Source organism: Limanda limanda, chromosome 3, assembly GCF_963576545.1.
Source record: "Limanda limanda chromosome 3, fLimLim1.1, whole genome shotgun sequence".
NCBI lineage: Eukaryota > Metazoa > Chordata > Actinopteri > Pleuronectiformes > Pleuronectidae > Limanda > Limanda limanda.
In genome coordinates, this window is record NC_083638.1 from 23435011 (window position 1) to 23453703 (window position 18693).

An 18693-nucleotide genomic window follows, 5' to 3' on the forward strand; every position below is an offset into this window, starting at 1 on the left:
TAGAAAAACCATAAAAACAGTGTTGTGTGTGTTGCTCAAAAACATCATCATACTGCAGCTCCGTGTTTTTACCATATACAGTCTATGGCTTTTACATAATTTATTTTTACCCGCTCGTGTTTTTCGCTGCAGCGTTTTATTGTGAAGGAGCACGGGCGGATGCGGTCTGTGTCACCTCTCGCTTGTGGCTTCCTGGCTAGCCCTAGCCTGGGTTGTGATTTTTTTTCGCAGTATCGCAGCTGTAGCATCCATGATGGCAGCGAGACCCCTCCGCTCCCAGCCCCTCTAGTATGCTCCCGGCCGAGGGGAGAAGGGAACCACCGGGCCACTCGCACCATGACCACCGGCTTCAGCTCCGGTTCCTGCCGGTTCGCAGACTATTTCGTGATCTGCGGACTCGACACGGAGAGCGGACTGGAACCCGACGAGCTGTCCGGTAAGAAGCGCTAGCTGTTCGGGGGGGAGGACGGGGGGAGGACGGGGGGCGACGGGCTGGAGCTGGAGGCGAATACAGAAGGAAGCGGCTCGGGTCGACCTGCTCACGTTGTTGTTTGTGTTTTCACAGCATCTCAAAGTGTGTGTTTGTTCTTTACCATGTGTGTAACCACAGGATGCAGGTCGTAGAGATGCGAACACACAGCACCGGGCCTCGCTGCCTCTCTCTCTCCTCTCAGCCTGCTTGTTTGTACCGAGCAGAGCAGACAGGATTATCATCTCCTTTATTTTTAACTTCAAAAAAATATCATCCCCCCACTTTCAGATATCAGATCGAATCGACGTCAGCTTTGCTCCGTTTTACGAGACCAACACGTTCTGGTGTTGATTGATATTTTTTTAATCTAAACTGTAATTACACGTGAGAGGTGTTGACACCGTGGCTGTCACCGGGTTGAATCAAGCATCGAGCTCCAGGTGCACCAGGCTGTTGGTTGACCATGCCCCCCCCCTCCCCCCTCCATCATCGACCCCCGACAGCATCCACCTCACTGTGCATGAGAGCATCGTCTTTAAGTCATCTCCACAGAGGGCACACCCTCCCACTCACCATCTATTTTAATACACTACACTAAGCTTCGACATCATTGTAAACACAGTGGGTCGTGACACACCTAACCCCCCCCATGTGTTTCTGTGTCTCTGTCTTTCATGATTTATCTGCATGTGAATTGAATTGAGAGGATGTGAATATCTGCGTGAGGAAACTGAGGTCTGAGGGTCCACGGTGAGACAGGGAGATTTACATAGCAACACTGCTGGTTTTGTTCAAACAACACAGCTCATGGTTTATTTGTCAGGCCGATAATCACATTTATTATCCTGGAATGAACCACGTAGTTTGGTGCTAATAGCAGGTACAGTTGTGTTGGTTAGAGGAACCAGTTCCTCATGGTACTAATGACTAATATTGCTAATTATAGGTTGATTAGAAAGTGAACAGATGGCATATTTTCATTTAACTCTTTCAACAAAGCTCGCACTACCGTGAAACGATTACTCAGACGACAGCAGTTGAGCTACATATGAAAAGTGTGTCAATAAACAAACGACAAAAGAATAAATCATCCAATAACAATTGAATTAGTGATGTGGGGTTTCTTAAACAATCTGGGCGTCAATAACAATCAAACCAAAAGTATTTTTTTCCCCCGTAATTACCAAACTGTATACAAATATTTGGTAATAATGGACTTGTAATATGTATATATCCTGTAAGGACATGTCATTCTAAACTGTTGGTAGTTTTATATTTCTTTTTAACATTTGTGAGTGTTGCTAGGAATTGTGCGGTTTTAATAGGATTTCTGTTTGATTTGATTTTCTGATTGTCTAACCATTTTGTTATTTCTTATGTATGAGGTAGAGAAAACATGATGATCGCATCGCATCCCAAACATTTTTCTCATTTCGTTCTACGATATCATAATGTTAAATTTGACTCAATGCAACAGAAGTATTAATCCATATTGCCAAATGGCAGTTTGTTATCTCTGTGTATCTGGATCTTGTGGACTGCTTGTAGTTATCTGGTATCATCTCCTTCACAGATAATGTCAGGGTTTTCCACAGCATCACTTCTTCTAAGACAATATCCTGGGGAAACCCTGAGTTTTGAAGGAAACAATCAGTTCTACAACCACATAGTGAAGCTTTAACTCAAATTATGACACTGCAGTTACACTCAAATGTAATAGGAAGAGATAGGAAAGTACAGTATTGCAGTACTGTAGTATAGGAAAGTACTGATACTCAAGGTCAGACTGCTGCTAACAGTCGTGGGTAAATCTACTAACGTGAAGTAGCTTTAAGCCTGTTCTTAGTAACTGTGTTAAGGTGTATAAGCTCTTACTGCTCCTACACTCTAATAGCCCCTGACAATAATCCAATTTGTCTGATACATTTTTTTAAATTCTTGTGAATACTATCTATTTTTTTTACAGCACAGTGATTAATAAGACGAAACTGTTTCTGTGTGATTAACTGTGACTCAACAGGTAGCGAGAGGTTTGCAGTGTTGCTGTTGTGGTTTAATGAAAGTTTTTTCATCCTTCAAGCAAAAAGACTCAACCCATGCACTTCCCTTTTTTTTTTTACACTTCCTTTTTAATTCACCTTCCCGTTTATGAGATGGGTTCATATTTACTTGAAACCAATAGAAGTTCAAGAACATGCTTTTCTCTATTTGGACTTGAGCTCAACCATGAGCAGAGCACAGGCGCATCTGCTGGACCAGACTAGTAGTGGCTGACCACACTGACGTGGGTGCATCAGGATTTGCATATTTTGTTTTCCTCTCTGTTGTTGCTCTCCATCTGCACTGATCATGTTTTTCTCTGCTGGAGATGAAGCTTTTTGAAAATGCTCAAGTGAATTCATTTGAAAATGTCAGCCGTGCATCAGTGGGAACAGAAAAAGAACATAAGTGTATAATTATCCCTCGTCAGTGCGTAGTTCTGAACAACGGCTGCAATATAGAAAAGACAAGTTCTTAGAATACATGATTGAGTAATTACCCATTTATTGGCATTCCCCCTCACCTTTTTTTATGAATTTACTTATTTTTAACTGTTCCCAAATAACATCTTTAAGTCTTTAAGTTGCAGATTTTATCTGTTATTTTCAATCTATGGTAAGGTCAGGTGTAAGATTTCCTTCAGGCCTTTTTACTGTCTAGATACAACTGGAACCAACCCCATCGTTGCAGATACGCACTAACAGGGACTCTGTGGTCGACCCTGGCTGACGGTGTCCTACTTACTTGCAAGACGCGGTTGTTTACTGTAGAGGTTTTAGGTGCTTGCCCTTATCTGCTGTTTCAGTTCTGAGTTGATGAGAGGAAATGCTGCGGAAATTCCACTTATACAGGTTACATATGTGCACGTCAGCCAAACAGCTGCTTTAAGGTAATCTAGATAATATACCTTGATCTTCAACAGTCTATGTTGACGTACAAGCGGTGATAGCTTTTTTTGTCTTCACCTTTTCAACATGAAATCAAGAATACTGTTGATGTTTCAAACTAAAATAATATTACTGTTGTTATTCATGTGAGAATGCACCCACATTCTTTAGAAAAGAAAGGTAGGAACTGGGAAATGAAGAATCGTCTCTATGAAATGAAACAGTACATATGTGAGAAGTTAAAAAAGCAATTTAGTGTGAATTTTGAGGACGTCTGTGCAAAAAACCTTCTATGTTGCCTCAGAATTGAAGATGTGCTGTTTCCTTTGTAAAATAGTGAACTGGATATCCTGAGATATAAAACAAAATCTGAAGAAGACACCTCAGGCTCAGTGGAATGATATTGAATGGCTTTTATATTAGAGCTGAAACCTTTATTGATTTGTCTGCAGTTAGAAAATGTATCATTAACTCACAGTTGCTTGAATGGGTTGCTTTTCTTTTTCATATCGGACGATGGACCTCTGGGCTTTTTGTTTGTGCAAATCTAGACATTTGAAGACAAGTTCTTGGGCTTTAGGGAAATTGTGGCATGATTGTTTATGGAAGTAGAAAGGACCCCAGTGGTTGATAAACCCCAACATAATAATCAATCCTATAATTAATCAGAACTAAAAAAAAGAGTGTCAGTTATATTTGAAGGACAGATTAATGAAAAAGCAGTATTCAGTATATAGCAGATTATAGAGAAATCAGTGAACCAATGAAATCAGATTGTAAACACTCATTGATTTGGTTTAAAATAATAAAAGCTGGCCTCAAATTATGCTTCCAAAAACAATGAATGAAATGATCCACATTAAACCCTCTTGTGATTCAACAGAGGCATGTTGAACATGGAGTGGTGATTCGTGTACAGTGACACACAAAGACAGGACAGAAACTTCCTTGAAGCGCAGTGAGGACCTGATTAGCATATGTATGACCCTGCAGCCTCACAGGCCACACTGGGAACACAGGGAGCTGAGGGACATAAGTACACTGGTACACAGGCTCCGCTTATTCAAATGCTAAATATCCTTTTGAAATTTCCAGGCAGCCTCGCTCCCCTCCTCAATCCTACTCTGCAAACAAATGAGGATCAATGGCTCAACGTGGAAGCTAGCTTTAAATGCATAATATGCTTTTTCATATTTCCACTCCAGAGTAGTGTATTCATGGGCATGTAAAGCCTCCCCTGTCAAGTGTTTTTTATCTTGCTTGAAAATGTATCTTGGAAACGATAGAAATTATACAAAACACTGCCCTTTCCTTTGTTTTAATGAATCAATTGATCACAGGCTATTTCTGCTTCCAGAATTAAAAGCCCCATCTAGGTTCCCAACAGACAATGTTTTGCGGCTCACAATTAAAGCTTGTCTGTGGCTGTAAATGACATGAGATTCTCCTGGTTGAATCGTCTCTACAATGTGATTCTTTGATTAAAAATATCACAAGCCTATTGATGACTTTTACTGCACCCCCCATGATGCGTTTCAACAAGAAACAGCCAATAGGAGAGCTAAGATTTTACAGTGTTGAGCAAACTGACAATACAGAGTTCAGCTTTTCTTGGTTAATTTGGGGATTCTAGGTCATTTTAAAGGAATTCAGCATCTATGACACTGTTTGGTTTATATTTAAGAATTTTTTAACCCCTGACTGGATTCATCTCTATGGGAACAGTTGCTGAGGCCCGTTTGTATTGTAGAACTCGGCCAGGTTTTGTTTGCCATGGTAAAATAAAGACAAACCACGATTTGTTCGAAATTATGTTGAAATTATTAAACACTGGTTCATATAACGCACGCTTACACAGGACACTGTCAATGTTCGAGTAAGCTCTGAAAAAGGTTAATTCCCTTTGGAGAAATGTCTCTTTATCTTGCTCATCAGTGCTGATCCTTGAATGAATAAGACTTTTATGATGGTACCTTTTAGATTTTCTCCTGAAACGTGACGGTTCACATTCTTTCCCGTCAAGTCACACTAATTAAACCTGCACATTCTTGTCTAGAAGACTGTGGGTTGTCTTTGTTGGTTAAGTTTCTCTGAAGACCAACCCTGTGGCTGCTAACAGATGTTTGGTGAGCTGAACCTTCAGGCTGTCATGTAACGTGTGTTTGATTTTTGCAATTCTCATCTCACTGATTCTCAGAATTCAGGCTTTTTACGGAGGCAGAAACAAATGGCAGTGTGTAAAGTAGTGAAAGACTTGAATATAAAATTACATGATGGTTTAGGTCAAACACCCAATTTTATAATGTTGATGTTTAAAGACTATATGATGTAACATTAACAGGTTGGGGGGTGAGAGGGACTGTTTCCTAAGCACTGAACTGAGAATTGCTGCGTAAGTATTTGTACAGATGTTATAGTAGCTGTGAGAAGAGAAAGAACAAGAAACATGCAGAGCCTCTGTATATCAGTATTTTCGTTTCCCACTGGTTCAGTGTGATGTTTGAATTCCCTCCTCAATAGATAACAAACCCCTGTTTTGCCTAAAGCTTTCAAAGAAACATGATGCCGAAATGTGGGCAGCTCGTCTGTGGATGGTGTTAACCACAGATGTAAATGATGGAGGACAGTGATGCTAGTGGAAGTTCTACTTTAGACTAATGGAAACTGGCACACCAACATCACTGTCATTCATTGTTAATCTCAAATGAAATAGTTTGTTTGGTCTGACCAGAGGTTCAAAGCCCAATATTTAGTTTGTTATTGTATAAGATAGTTGTTTGTCACATATGAGAAGCCAGAACCAGCAATTGTTGTTTTTCCTAGAAAAATGTAATATAAGATTAATCATTTATCTAAATAGTCAGATTATTTTTCTGTTTATTAACTCATAACTTAATATCTAAAATGTAGAGGTAGCTTAAAAACTGTTTTCAACACTGACAACTGAAAAATCTAAAATCTGGGAAACTATTGCTGTCCTACATTGAGAAAACCCCACATTGTGTCCACTGTGAGTATAAACCGTGAAGATTGTGAGTTAAAGCTGTAAGTGAGCGATCATGTCCTGTCAGCTCTGGGTCCTCTGGGTGAACAAGTGTTGATGTCTTTGCTGCTGAGCTTTTTTGAAGCGTTAGCGGAGTCTTCGTCACTTTCTGCTGCAGGCTGTCGAGTGGACTACAGCTCTCCTTCTAGGGTGGTGCATCCGTTTCTGTCTGAGCAGAGTGGGCCATGCTACAGGAGTTGTGAGGGTGTTTGCACGGGGGGGGGGGGGGGGGCTGCTGAGCTGCCAGTGGTCCCTGGCTTAGAAAAACCAGCATGATGCCAAAGCTGACGCTCTACTCCCACTGCTACCGGTCCACGCTCTGATGGCATCACAGCGCTATTTGATGAAGAAAATGAAAAATCAATAACATGTTTACACTTGAGAGGTTGCTGGTGCTGAGTCGACTCCCCACGCGCGACGGTTAGCTTCTAGTTAGCATGCAAGACGTTTGCAGAAGCAATCACCTCTGTTGGATGAAATATTTTTCACTTGAGCCTGCTGTGAAGAACAAGGAGAAAGCACAATGTCAGCTAAAGAAAACGTCTTCGAATAAAACTCCTTCTAATCAAAACAACATCAACATGAGTCGTGTTCCTGGCCTAGTTTTCGAAACTGTGGGCAGTTTGGATATGAAAGTAGGCGACAGATTAAACCACCTATTCCTCAAGACATTTACCCCCTCGCTAGGATCTTTTTCACTTTACCTAATGTGAAGTCGTTTGTTGCTGCACTCAGCGCCTCCCGTCTGGATGTGCCGACTGCACTTACTCGACATCGTTCTCACTGTTTCGTCAGGGACAATAAACCTGATATCTGAATCGCTAATTGATTTTGTGGTCGGACATGGTTGGGCTCTTACCTGACTGAAGACAGCACCATTATTGCCCCTGTGTGTATGTTTGTGTGAATTTTCAATATATATCTGTATCATATAGGACTATAGTCACAAGCTAAACCGTATATACCTCACAAAAGTAATTTATGATCATATGGTAGGAAATCATGCACTAGGATATCAGAAAATGATGTCATATAGTTTAGTAATGCATTGACTTTTGCAACTAATAACATTAGAGACATGATCTACAGATTATTTAGATTTATCAATTATTAATAATCATTTGTCATCGTCACAATACACAGTCCAGTTACCATATGGTATCATTGACCAATTGATGATGCCATTTCTTCAATATACAGAACTTAGCATTAACTCATTGGGGTTTTACAGATCATGCACGGGTATGCATTGCCCCTCAGAGGCTTTTCATTCTAAAAGTTACAATTAGAGTTCACAGTAAAAAGAAAATCCTTGATTTAACACAAGTGTCTAGTTCAAACAAAAGCAACAGAGAGAACGATTGTAATCTTTGGGGTGGAGAGATGAGTCAGTTTATCTGTGTGTGTGTGTGTATGTGTGTGTGTATGTGTGTGTGTATGTGTGTGTGTTTGTGTGTGTCCGTCACCACTGAGACGTTTCATAAGAGTGATGAAATGGATTTTTCTCATCCCTGACCACACGGCCTGTAAAAGATTGTGTGAGGAAAGTCCTGGTTTCACATCTCACAATGCTGCATTAGCCTGAGAGCAGCTTTAGTTTGAAGCTGACATGGTGCAAATAGAAAAGAGTCGATGTGTGTCAGCACACATTTGGCTTTGACATGCTGCCTGGTTGTATGTTTCTGCCAGCAGGACTGTTTTATCTGTGCTTGTCAAATGTCCTGCATCAAGAGGACAGCAAAAAGCATGGCACTGCTGCATATAAAGGCTTTCTTTGATGTAAAATGTTAGATAATCCAGCTCCAGGGATAGTCAGTCCACAGTAGAGGCCATTCACTGTAGAGTTTAACCCATCACAGTCTACTAATGGATACACGCATTTGATCAATCTGTCACACTTTATATATAAGAATGTCCTGTTTTTCAGTTGGAGATCGTCTAAAGCAGGCAGCAGTCATGTCTACTTTGTAATTTGAATATATATGTTTTCAAGAATAAAAGCAGCCAATCATTTCTTAAACAATTGGGCACTGTGAGGTTTAGCAAATGTTTAAAAATAACTAAAGAGTGTATTCATCTGTGACTATTTAAAGCTGCGGATGAATATACATTTTGTGTAGTAGTTACAGTAGTGTGATATTCATGGTATATAATATAGAAAACGTATAAGTCGGCGAAACTGTTGTTTGATAATTGAAATTCTTACGCTATGTGAAAGTTGTTAAATGTGAGGATTTTAGCATTGTCGGTGTGGGCATATTAGCATGCTAACATCAGCAATTAGCTCAAAGCTTTAAAGATAATCAATATCAGAACAATATGGATCACAGACTGTGTATAAAGATGGATGACACTGCCTTCGAAAATATCCTGGATACGCACATTGCCATCTTGCGCTGAATGGTATTGAAGTCCCGCCTATCAGTACAAGCACTGGACCAATTGCGAGCCAGTCTCAGTCAGCCACCAGGGGGCGATCAAGATGCTCTGGCTTCACCATTGGGACGCCGACATGTCGTCCATCTTTATAAACAGTCTGTGATATGGATATGCGTGATCTCCAGAAGAAGAAGGAGAACAAACCAGACACAAAACAAGTTCATCGTTTATCATATCGCCCCCTGCTGGCTTGAATGTGCATACCCACCTGACAGAGTAGCCACATCTGTGTGCAGCTTGTTCCGATGACAGAGCTGTCAGGAAGTGTCTGGACAAACTGAGAAGTGATGCTCTACCAGTCCAGAACCAGGCTTTTAATTATATTTTTGTTTTATTTGTTGTGTAGCTTTATGCCAGTATATAGAGGCTACTAAATTCAGAGATGGGGCCAGAGGAAAATTGGCAAATGCAGAAGAAGGTAACCCTCCCACCACACACACTCCTACCCCTCTTAACCTGAACTCAGCTTTAACCCTTCAGCCTTTAACCTGGCACAAATTTGTGTTTTCTCCCTCTTTTGTTCCTTAAAGTTTTGAGTTTCCACAGTTACTTTCTGCACAGGTTGTGGGGACTTGCCCTCTCTCTTTTTTGCGCACTCTGATTTCTCTCCTCCTGGTTTTCCCCTCCTCCCTCCCTCCCTCCCTCCATCCCTCCATCTCTCACTTCCTCCAGCAGTAGCTGAACGAGCTGATGTTTGACAATCACTGCTTCTGTTTCTCTCACACACACGAATCCAGCGCTGCCTGTGCTGGCATTGCTTGGTCAATGTTTACTCTCCCCCTACACTCCGTATTACTTTTCAGTGCTGCCTTGGTGTGCGCATCACTCCTGCTTTACTCTGGGCTCAAATCAACTCAGTTTGTCTTTTTTATGATTGATTATTTTCTCTGCTGTTTTGTATTGCCATTAAAGCTGTCAGGAAGCATTAAGAGCTATAAAGTTTGGTTGATTCACTTTCTCTGATGATCTGTTTGGACAGATGCCATGTGCATCATCATATTATTCGATCTCTCTCTAGAACAGAATGCAGATGACAGCTTTAAATGATGCAATACAGTCTTCCTCCCAAGACCAATATGCTGACTCGCTCTTCTTCCTGGAATTGTGCCTGGCACCTGCTTATGATCAAAATGTTTTTATTTTTACACCTGGACACGTGCGCTGGGTGCTTGTCTTATTTGTGCTTTTGCTCTCTCTCCCCATCTCTCTTTCTGTCTGTTTGACTTTCAGGTGAGAATTTTGAGCAGAGTCCGCTGCGGAGAACCTTCAAATCCAAAGTTCTAGCCCATTTTCCAGAAAATGTCGAGTGGAATCCATTCGACCAGGATGCGGTTGGCATGGTACAATCTCTTTACAGTTTGAACACACCAACCTCATTCTTAAAGAATTATAGCATGGCTGAATATATAAGTTGAATGCATTGAATTGTCAAAATTTGTAATTTGTGGAAAATCAGGGCTTAAAAGTATGTAGTATGAATAAGGCAATAATAGTTGTACTGTAAATCCTTTTTGAACGTAGTAGTAGGAGCATTAGTAATAATAGTGATAGCAATAGTAGCATTCTCTAGCATCTCAAACTGTCAATAAACAAACAAAAAATACTTTTTAGTAAGAAATGCTGGTAAGTGTAACTTTGAATTTTTGTCAGGGCCAGCTGTTTCCCCGTGTGTGCAGTCTTAATGATAAGCTAGGCTAATCACCTTCTAACTCCATCTCTGTACTTACTGTGCAGACAGGAAGAAGCTTGTCATCAAACTCTAAGAAACTGACATTTTCAATATGACAGCCATAATGTGCTGATGTAGTCTGTTAAACATCCTCTCTTTTCAACAGTGATTTGTGTTCTTAGGTAGTCTTCTATCCCTCTCACTCTGCTCTCTGTCTGTCGTCTCGTAGCTCTGCATGCCAAAGGGTCTGGCGTTCAGGACGCAGGTCGATTCCCGGGAGCCTCAGTTCCACTCCTTCATCATCACCAGAGAGGACGGCTCACGGACCTACGGCTTCGCCCTCACCTTCTTCGAGGAGGTGACCAGTAAGCAGATCTGCAGTGCCATGCAGACTCTTTACCACATGCACAATGCAGAGCAGTACGACATCCTGCACACTCCCACCTCACCACAGGGACTGGAGGAGCAGCGGCACCAACCGACCCAACATCATCGTCACCTGCTCCACGCTGCACCCGCCATCTCCCGCCTGCAGCGCTTCAACTCGTATGACATCAGCCGTGACACCCTGTACGTGTCAAAGTGCATCTGCCTGATAGCACCCATGGCCTTCCCTCAGGCCAGCAGGAAGGTGCTGCAGCAGCTTCACCAGGCTGTGTCCTCCCCCCAGCCCCCACCCCTCCCGCTGGAGAGCTACATCTACAACATCCTCTACGAAGTGCCGATGCCTCCCTCCGGGCGATCCCTCAAGTTCTCAGGCGTCTACGGGCATGTGGTGTGTCAGAGGCCGAGCACGTCTGAGCTGCCACTCTTTGACTTTCCCATGTGTGAGATGTTTACTCTGCTGGGGGTGGAGAACGTTCTTCAGCTGTTCACCTGTGCCCTGCTCGAGATGCAGATTCTGCTTTACTCACAGCGTAAGTAGCTGGTCGATGTTTTCACATAACCTTTAACATCAAGTCGCATTAGGACGCATTGATTAGAAATATCCAGGCATCTGTCTCACATTACAACCATTTTAGAAAACAAAAGAGAAAGATGTTACTAGTGGAAGAGACACACTTCATAAAACCTAGTATCTAAATGGCTGGAAGAGAGGAAGGAGAGGAGGAAAATCCTTTGCATAACAGCTGTTTATTGAGCATTATGAGGTCATGTGATCCTGGTAGTAGAGACTCTGTTAAGAGACGTATCAGTGTCATGACATTGGAGTAGATATTGTCAGGGGACATGTTCATTACTACCAGATGAAGCTTTTAAGGCTTTCTCTCGAAGAAATGCAGTTACAGTATAGATATTTAGTTTTTTTATGCCATAAATATCATGATTAAACATATTACTATTGTTTGACTTTATAGAAACACAGCGGAAAACATTGGGATGGTCTGCTCATTTACAACTATGGCAGAAAGAAACCATAGCTATAAACACAGATTGTTTTGACGTTCAATCCCAAAATCCATAATCTTATGTCAGAAAAGTAGATGGATAGATGGATAGAGAGATACTGTATTGATCTTGAGGGAAATTAGGGCATCCAGTAGCACACAAAAAAGTCATATACAGTCAATACAAGAGCATAAGAATAATAAAAAGTCAAGGGGCTGGGATATCTGAAGCTGTTAAACCACACCTGCTGATTCTTTTTTACTTCATGGGAGCCCCTTAAATATGTAAGGTTTCTTCAATCTTAAGTGGCAAAACAAAACCAATATCATCACGTTAATGGTCTGTTTCACATCCGGATGGTGTTTGTATAGGAACAAAAACAACAACAACAACCCGAGGCTACGATAAATGTTTTATATGCTTGGCAGAACTACTATCCAGGAGATTACATAACCTGTTGTGTGTCTCTATTAACGTGAAGTTGTGTGAGGAGGAGCTTGAGTAAATGTTAGTCCTCTCAGCCAGAACTCACATGTAAGAGGTTTTTCTGTGAGTGTTGCTATGGAAGTTGGTTGTGTTTGCACATTGGAGTTGCAGAGCTAAGCAGGAAGTTCTTTTCAGCTCTGATTCGTCTTGAGATTGATTCTTCCTTTAAACCAAACACACAGCAAGTCTGATAATCATCGCTTAATTTATTGAAAGCTTTTGATTTAAAAAAAGTTTTGAGAGCTTGATCTTTGTTAGGGTTAGGGTTCCCTTACAACGGCGATTCAAGGCAAATGGTTTACAAATCGCCAGGGGACAAGGGGGAGCAGCTCTTTAGGGGGAAAGCCGTGGTGTTGCTAGGCAACCCAGAGACAGGGAGGATAGTTCTGATGCTGGGTGATTATTATTGGTTGGAAGTGACATCATGCCCTCCCCCCCATGAGGCTCGTCATCACTGCAGAACGTGTGAAGGATGTTGTGTGGAGTTGAGCCCTGGCAATCCTCCACTGAGAAGAAATGAGGGGTTGTTAATGAAAGGACACTTAAACACTCTGAGGAGAGGGATGCTCTGCGAATAAGGAGGCAACTGTGTGTTATGTGCTTTAAATAGCATAGTAATTCAAAACTGATTTCAAAAGATGAAGTAGAAAAAGACCTTGGCCACCACCTCCTCGTGAAGCCATAAAAAAGATTCTGAAATGCTTTTAGGTAGCTTTTTTCTTCCCTCGCAAACGGGAAGCCCGTCATGTGTCACTCATGTGTCAACAAATGTAACAACCCACAATTTAGCTGTGATGTCTTGTTTTATTATTTCATGGCCCTTTTCTGTCTTGTGAATTCTGTCACAGGATTGATCAGAGGATAGGGAGAGCGGGGTGTGTTCAAGTGATCTGACTTGAGGATGTTGCAAATACCAAAAAACACATATTACAACCGCAGAGATTTAGACTTCAACCTTAACAAAAAAAGCACTAAATCGAAGCTGGGCCCCAGCAAAGTATGTTTTTCTCTGGCCTGAAGATACAGAATCAAGCTCTTCGATCACACACTATAAAATAAACTGTTTATCCGTCATATTTCCCTTTTTGTAAATTATGAAATAGCATCGCCTTTCTCTGTTTTTCAGCTTTCAGATGCCCCTCCATGATTCCCAAACCTGCTATAGTTTTTCTCCACTGGCTTCTCAACAACACATATTATCAATGTCCATTTGTGTGCTTTTATTTTGCCTTTTGCTTCTTACCAAAGGAAAATTATAAATAGTCAAAATCAGGACGTGGCGTTCGCCTTTATTGAGACTGAAGCTGCTTTAACAACCGCAGGACTTTGTCGAACGTGTTGCTTGATCAGAATAGTGCTGAGATCTAAGATCAATCACTGTTTCACTTCTGTGTTTTCAGTGTATTTATAACCTGCTGTTCTGCATACAGTTGCACTTGACTTGTAAACTGAACAGCACCTGCATCCCTTTGAAGTTCAGGCAGCAGCCCTGTTTGCAGTGTGGACATTTCTAAAATGTCCATGGCAAATGCCTGTGGAACTAAAGCAGCAGACCTGAGATAAAGTGGTTTATTGTTTTGGTGACCCAGTTTAAAAGGAGACGGGTAATGTTAGTATTCTTGTCCCCATCCTGGGAGAGGAAGCCTGCTGAGTGGGGGCCCAGGCCGGTTTGGGTGAGAGTCTCTTCTCATGGGCCAGCACATGACCAAATGAAGGAATGGTATTTATTTTGGCACCATAACAGGAGAGGCCATGCTGCTGCTGCTGCTGAACATACACTAGGTGTGAACAGGATAGAGCAGGAATGCAGATGAGGAGGACCGGACACATATTTGCATGTATGGCAGTTGGCTTAAGTGTGAAACTCTGTAAGTGAAGGAGTCACGGAAAGGAATTTCATATTCACCACAAGACCAGCTGACTGTCACTGTGTTCACACAGTTGAGTCTGGAACCTCCAAAGGACGCAGGCCACCACAGGACCTCCTCCTCCCATGAGAGAGTTGACCCTCACAGAGACTAAACTGTTGGCAGACAGACAACAATTTAGAAAATGTGGATGTGTAAAACCAGTACAGTGTCCTCAAACTACTAGTTAAATGCGGGGCAGCACAGTGGTGTGGTGCTGTATACTTAGCACAGTAAAAAGGTTCCTGAGTTGAATCTGGGGTCTTGCTGCGTGGACTTTGCTTGTTCTCGTGTTTGTGTGAGATTTCTCAGTGCACCCCAGCTCCCACTGTCCAAATACATAAAGACTGAGGTTGATTTAATTGGAGACTCAAAGTTAACTGTAGGTGTGAATGTGAGAGGGAATAGTTCCTGTAATACGCTGGCCCCTCGCCCAATGTCAGCTGGGATTGGATCCAGTGACTCAAAAGGAGAAGCAGTATAGATAATCGATTGATAGAAGTTTAATGCAAGCATTAGAATTACCACAATGTCAAAATGCACTTTTGCAAAATAAAAACAACACCATCTTACCCAGTGCTCTATGGATAAAGGCCTGTAAACAACAGCTATGTCGTCCATATTGAGGCACATTTTTGACACTACATTAAAAGTCTGATCCTCTCCTTACATTGGGACACAGCTTATGTGTCATCACAGATCATTTAAGGTTCGTCATTGATCCTACTCCACCTCGACCTGTACACGACACGAAAACAACAAAAATAACCAGAGCCAGAGTTGTAACAGTAGTAGGGTTGGCTGTCTCCTTCTATCATGTCATGTTAGTTCACGTTGTTTCCCTCAGGGTAAAAGTACAGAAGCATATTGCCTTCACTTGAGAAAGAAAACTCCGCTTTGTTTTTCTGAATCAATGCTAATATTTTGGATGGACTTGTGAGGTTACTGCAGGCGTAGCAGACCAGACAGCATGAAGAAAAAACCTGAATCTTGTTGCATTAAGAGAGAGTGTCGTTACTGGAGGAATTCTGGGGGGAATGACACATGTGAAAATAGTTGTGCAACCATATGATGTTTGAATTTGTCCTAAAAATGCACTTTTATACTTTTATGATCAGATGTTATGAAAACTGTCTTGAGTAATACAGCAGCAGAGTTTTACCCTCCAGGCTTCAGTGTGGCTTATATCCTTGAAATTTCTACTAAAAGTGCCCTAGTTTTGTCCAATACATGTTGAAAATATATCTCATCACTCAGTTGACCTGGAATTTAGTGCCTTTGAAACAACTAATTAGCGTAAAAAATCAATCACTTAGACCCATGACAATAATCAAGTCAGGAGATGAACCCTCAAATTTGCACGGTACCGCACTATATCCTGCTCTGACATACATTTCACATGGTAACGACTTTTTCTTGATCACCCCTTGTTTGTTTTCTTTCTCTTTTTGTTTGTAACAGATTACCAGAGGCTGATGACGGTGGCAGAGAGCATCACAGCCTTAATGTTCCCCTTCCAGTGGCAGCATGTGTACGTTCCCATTCTGCCTGCCTCCCTCCTCCACTTCCTGGACGCGCCTGTGCCGTACCTCATGGGCCTCCACTCCAACGGGCAGGACGACCGCACCAAGCTAGAGCTGCCACAGGAGGTAAAAACACCCTGGTGTCTTCTTACACTACGTTTTAACACAGCTCTTAGTTTGTTCCTTCGCTGACTTTTGAATGGCTGTAGTTTGCTGCTTAATTCCCTGTTATAGGATTTCCATGTTATTGTGAAGGAACCCATTTGATGTCTTGTATTTTCTTTGGGCACAACTCTGTTGCCTTTTATTGTCAGTTATTTATTTTTCGATTAGCACCAGTAGCTCCGGCATTATTAGCTACGTTTTAAAACCTCTTTGTAACATCTACTTAGTTACAACATGTCCGGTGTATATGAAGGTCAGTTCCTATCCAGACGACCTGATTCATCAGTCATTAGTTAGCTCATTAGGAACATGTTCTTTAGTTCGCCATTCAGCAGATGTGAAAAAGGTAGAATGAGTTGTCAGACATGTCCATTAAATCATGAATTGAGTTGTTGGATTAAAATAGATTTAAAACAGGATTTGTTGAATTAGTTATATACTGTTTATAGGACGTGAAGGACTAGTTACAGTGATGATACCACTGTTATACCTGTTTTATTTTTTGTCTACCTTGTCTTCTTCCAGGCTAATTTGTGTTTTGTGGACATCGATAATCACTTCATCGAACTTCCCGAGGAGTTGCCCCAGTTTCCCAACAAGCTGGAATTCATCCAGGAGATCTCAGAGGTGCTCATGTCCTTCGGCGTATCTCCAGAGGGAAACATTCAATCCAGTGATAGCCAGGTGAAATACCTGGGCCTCAGATCTGTTGACATGGTCTCAGACAAGCGCAACGGCAACCTGGCCTCGCCCCTGAACTCGTACCTGCTGAGAGAGAACGAAACTATCGCCAGACTACAGGCCCTGGTCAAGAGGACAGGTCTCAGCCTGGAGAAGGTGAGAACCCTTACAAAAAAAAAAATCGGCTGCACTAACAATCATGTGTTATATATTGGTCCAAATATTGCCGTCAGGCTTAACTGCAATCAAAAATTGTGAACATAGACACTAAAAGTCCCATATGACAGTGATGTAATATATTATGTAATGTAAAAGCTTCTTTATTTCAACAAGACAGTTGTCTTGTTGAAATAGTTTCCATTTTAGCCAGTTGAATTTTGAATCTGGGAGGCAAGATCAAGGCGGTTAAATGTTGTTAATTAAAAGTCATTGTCTTTATGTTGGCAAGTTAATATTCTGCTGTAAATAAATTCTCTTCTCAAATGAATTAATATTTATGTTATTAAAGGATGTAGAGGTCCAAAGATTTGAAAAATAATCTCGCTGATTGATATTAATACTGTGTGAACTAAAAAGAACACAACGTTTTATTGCACAGCTGCCCAACTACTACCACTGGTGCAGTAAAGCACAGTAAACAAAAGGGGGCGCCCTTCTGTCACACAATGGACAGGACGTGTTTTGTCTGTAAAGACAGAAAATTATAGTTGTTTTTATATTTAATGTTTTTTAAGTGCTTTGAAATAGAAACTTAAAATGAGAAGTTGTTTTGATTTAGTATTTTAATGTCTGACATTTTTTGGTTCAGATCATTAGATGTTCTTTTCCCCAAGGAATAATTCATAGATGTTGGTGAAAAAATCTGGCACATTAAGGGGACTGATCACTGAGTGTGTGAATGTAGTGCAGCTTTCAGATTTAAAGAGACTGTTCGAGGTATTTGCTGTACAGTGTGCCAAGTTATATGTGTCGAGTATTGAAAGTGTTTTATTATACATCCAAGAAACGTCATCATTTCAAAGCATCAGCTCCAGTTCCCTTTGAAATGCTGCCGGTCGATATCTCACAGCCTTGACGACAGAAACACTTTATAAACACTGAGAGTTGTGCTATCTCATTTCCATGTGAGAATCTTACACACAGTATTCAGTAGTATGATGAATTACTCGCTCTGAAGACTGATAGATGGATGAATTGGCTGAAAATGACAGGAAGTCTGTGTGGTTGCAGTCTAATTAGCCTGTGCACTCGTGCCAGCATCAATTAGAACATAGTCATGAATAGATGAGCTAATTGTCTGTTTAGTTTTCCCAGACATGAGGTCAGTCCTCACTTTTAATTAATCTTATCTCAACTCACTGCAAAATTTGCTTTAAGGGAACAAGTCAGGGATTTAATAGACTCTTGCTCTGTGTCATTGGGTTGTGACTTTTTTTTTTCATTTATGTGTACACACGTACAGTGGACGGCTGACTTTGTTCGGCTGATGAACTGAAATGATAAAAAAAGAGCTTGTGTTTGCTTTGAGCCATGAATCAAAACAGATCTCCTCGACTTCTTTTCCCATAACCCTGCTGTTTCATCCGCTGCCTGAGATAACAGACCGTTAAAGACAAATTTATTCTCAACTTTAGATGAACATACAGAAAAAAGATGTCCGTGAGACAAAAGAAAATTCAGCAGTGGCTGCTTCTGCCTCTTTCTCAAGAGGATCCAAATCACATCCTCCACATCCAAAGCAATGTTTGTTGTTGTCAAACACTCTGGATTCTGTGCTGCCTTCTAGTGGATGTTTTGACAACCATGCCAAAATAAAGGACTCATGGAAGTACGGAGGCAGTGATGGTTACATAATTTGTAACAGACTCTGCTCTTTTCCTACGTAAAGCCAGAATAAATGAGCCATACGACAACATGACAACCAAACAATGTCATGCTTCTTTTCTACATCTCACTTCCTCCTCACATGCTTTTTCCCCTTTTATCTAACCT

General features: G+C 41.3%; 1 protein-coding gene across 1 annotated transcript in view; it reads left to right on the forward strand.

Annotated features, from left to right (window-relative positions):
• The first annotated feature begins 288 nt into the window (after positions 1 to 288).
• dennd5a (DENN/MADD domain containing 5A) overlaps positions 289 to 18693 on the forward strand; it is a 30676-nt gene continuing 12271 nt past the window's right edge. Inside the window, exons 1-6 of the mRNA XM_061067972.1 lie at positions 289 to 436; positions 9228 to 9299; positions 10112 to 10221; positions 10780 to 11467; positions 15794 to 15981; positions 16546 to 16857. Of these exons, the coding sequence (XP_060923955.1) occupies positions 337 to 436; positions 9228 to 9299; positions 10112 to 10221; positions 10780 to 11467; positions 15794 to 15981; positions 16546 to 16857 (1470 nt within the window). The 5' untranslated portion in view covers positions 289 to 336. The remainder of the gene's footprint in view (positions 437 to 9227; positions 9300 to 10111; positions 10222 to 10779; positions 11468 to 15793; positions 15982 to 16545; positions 16858 to 18693) is intronic.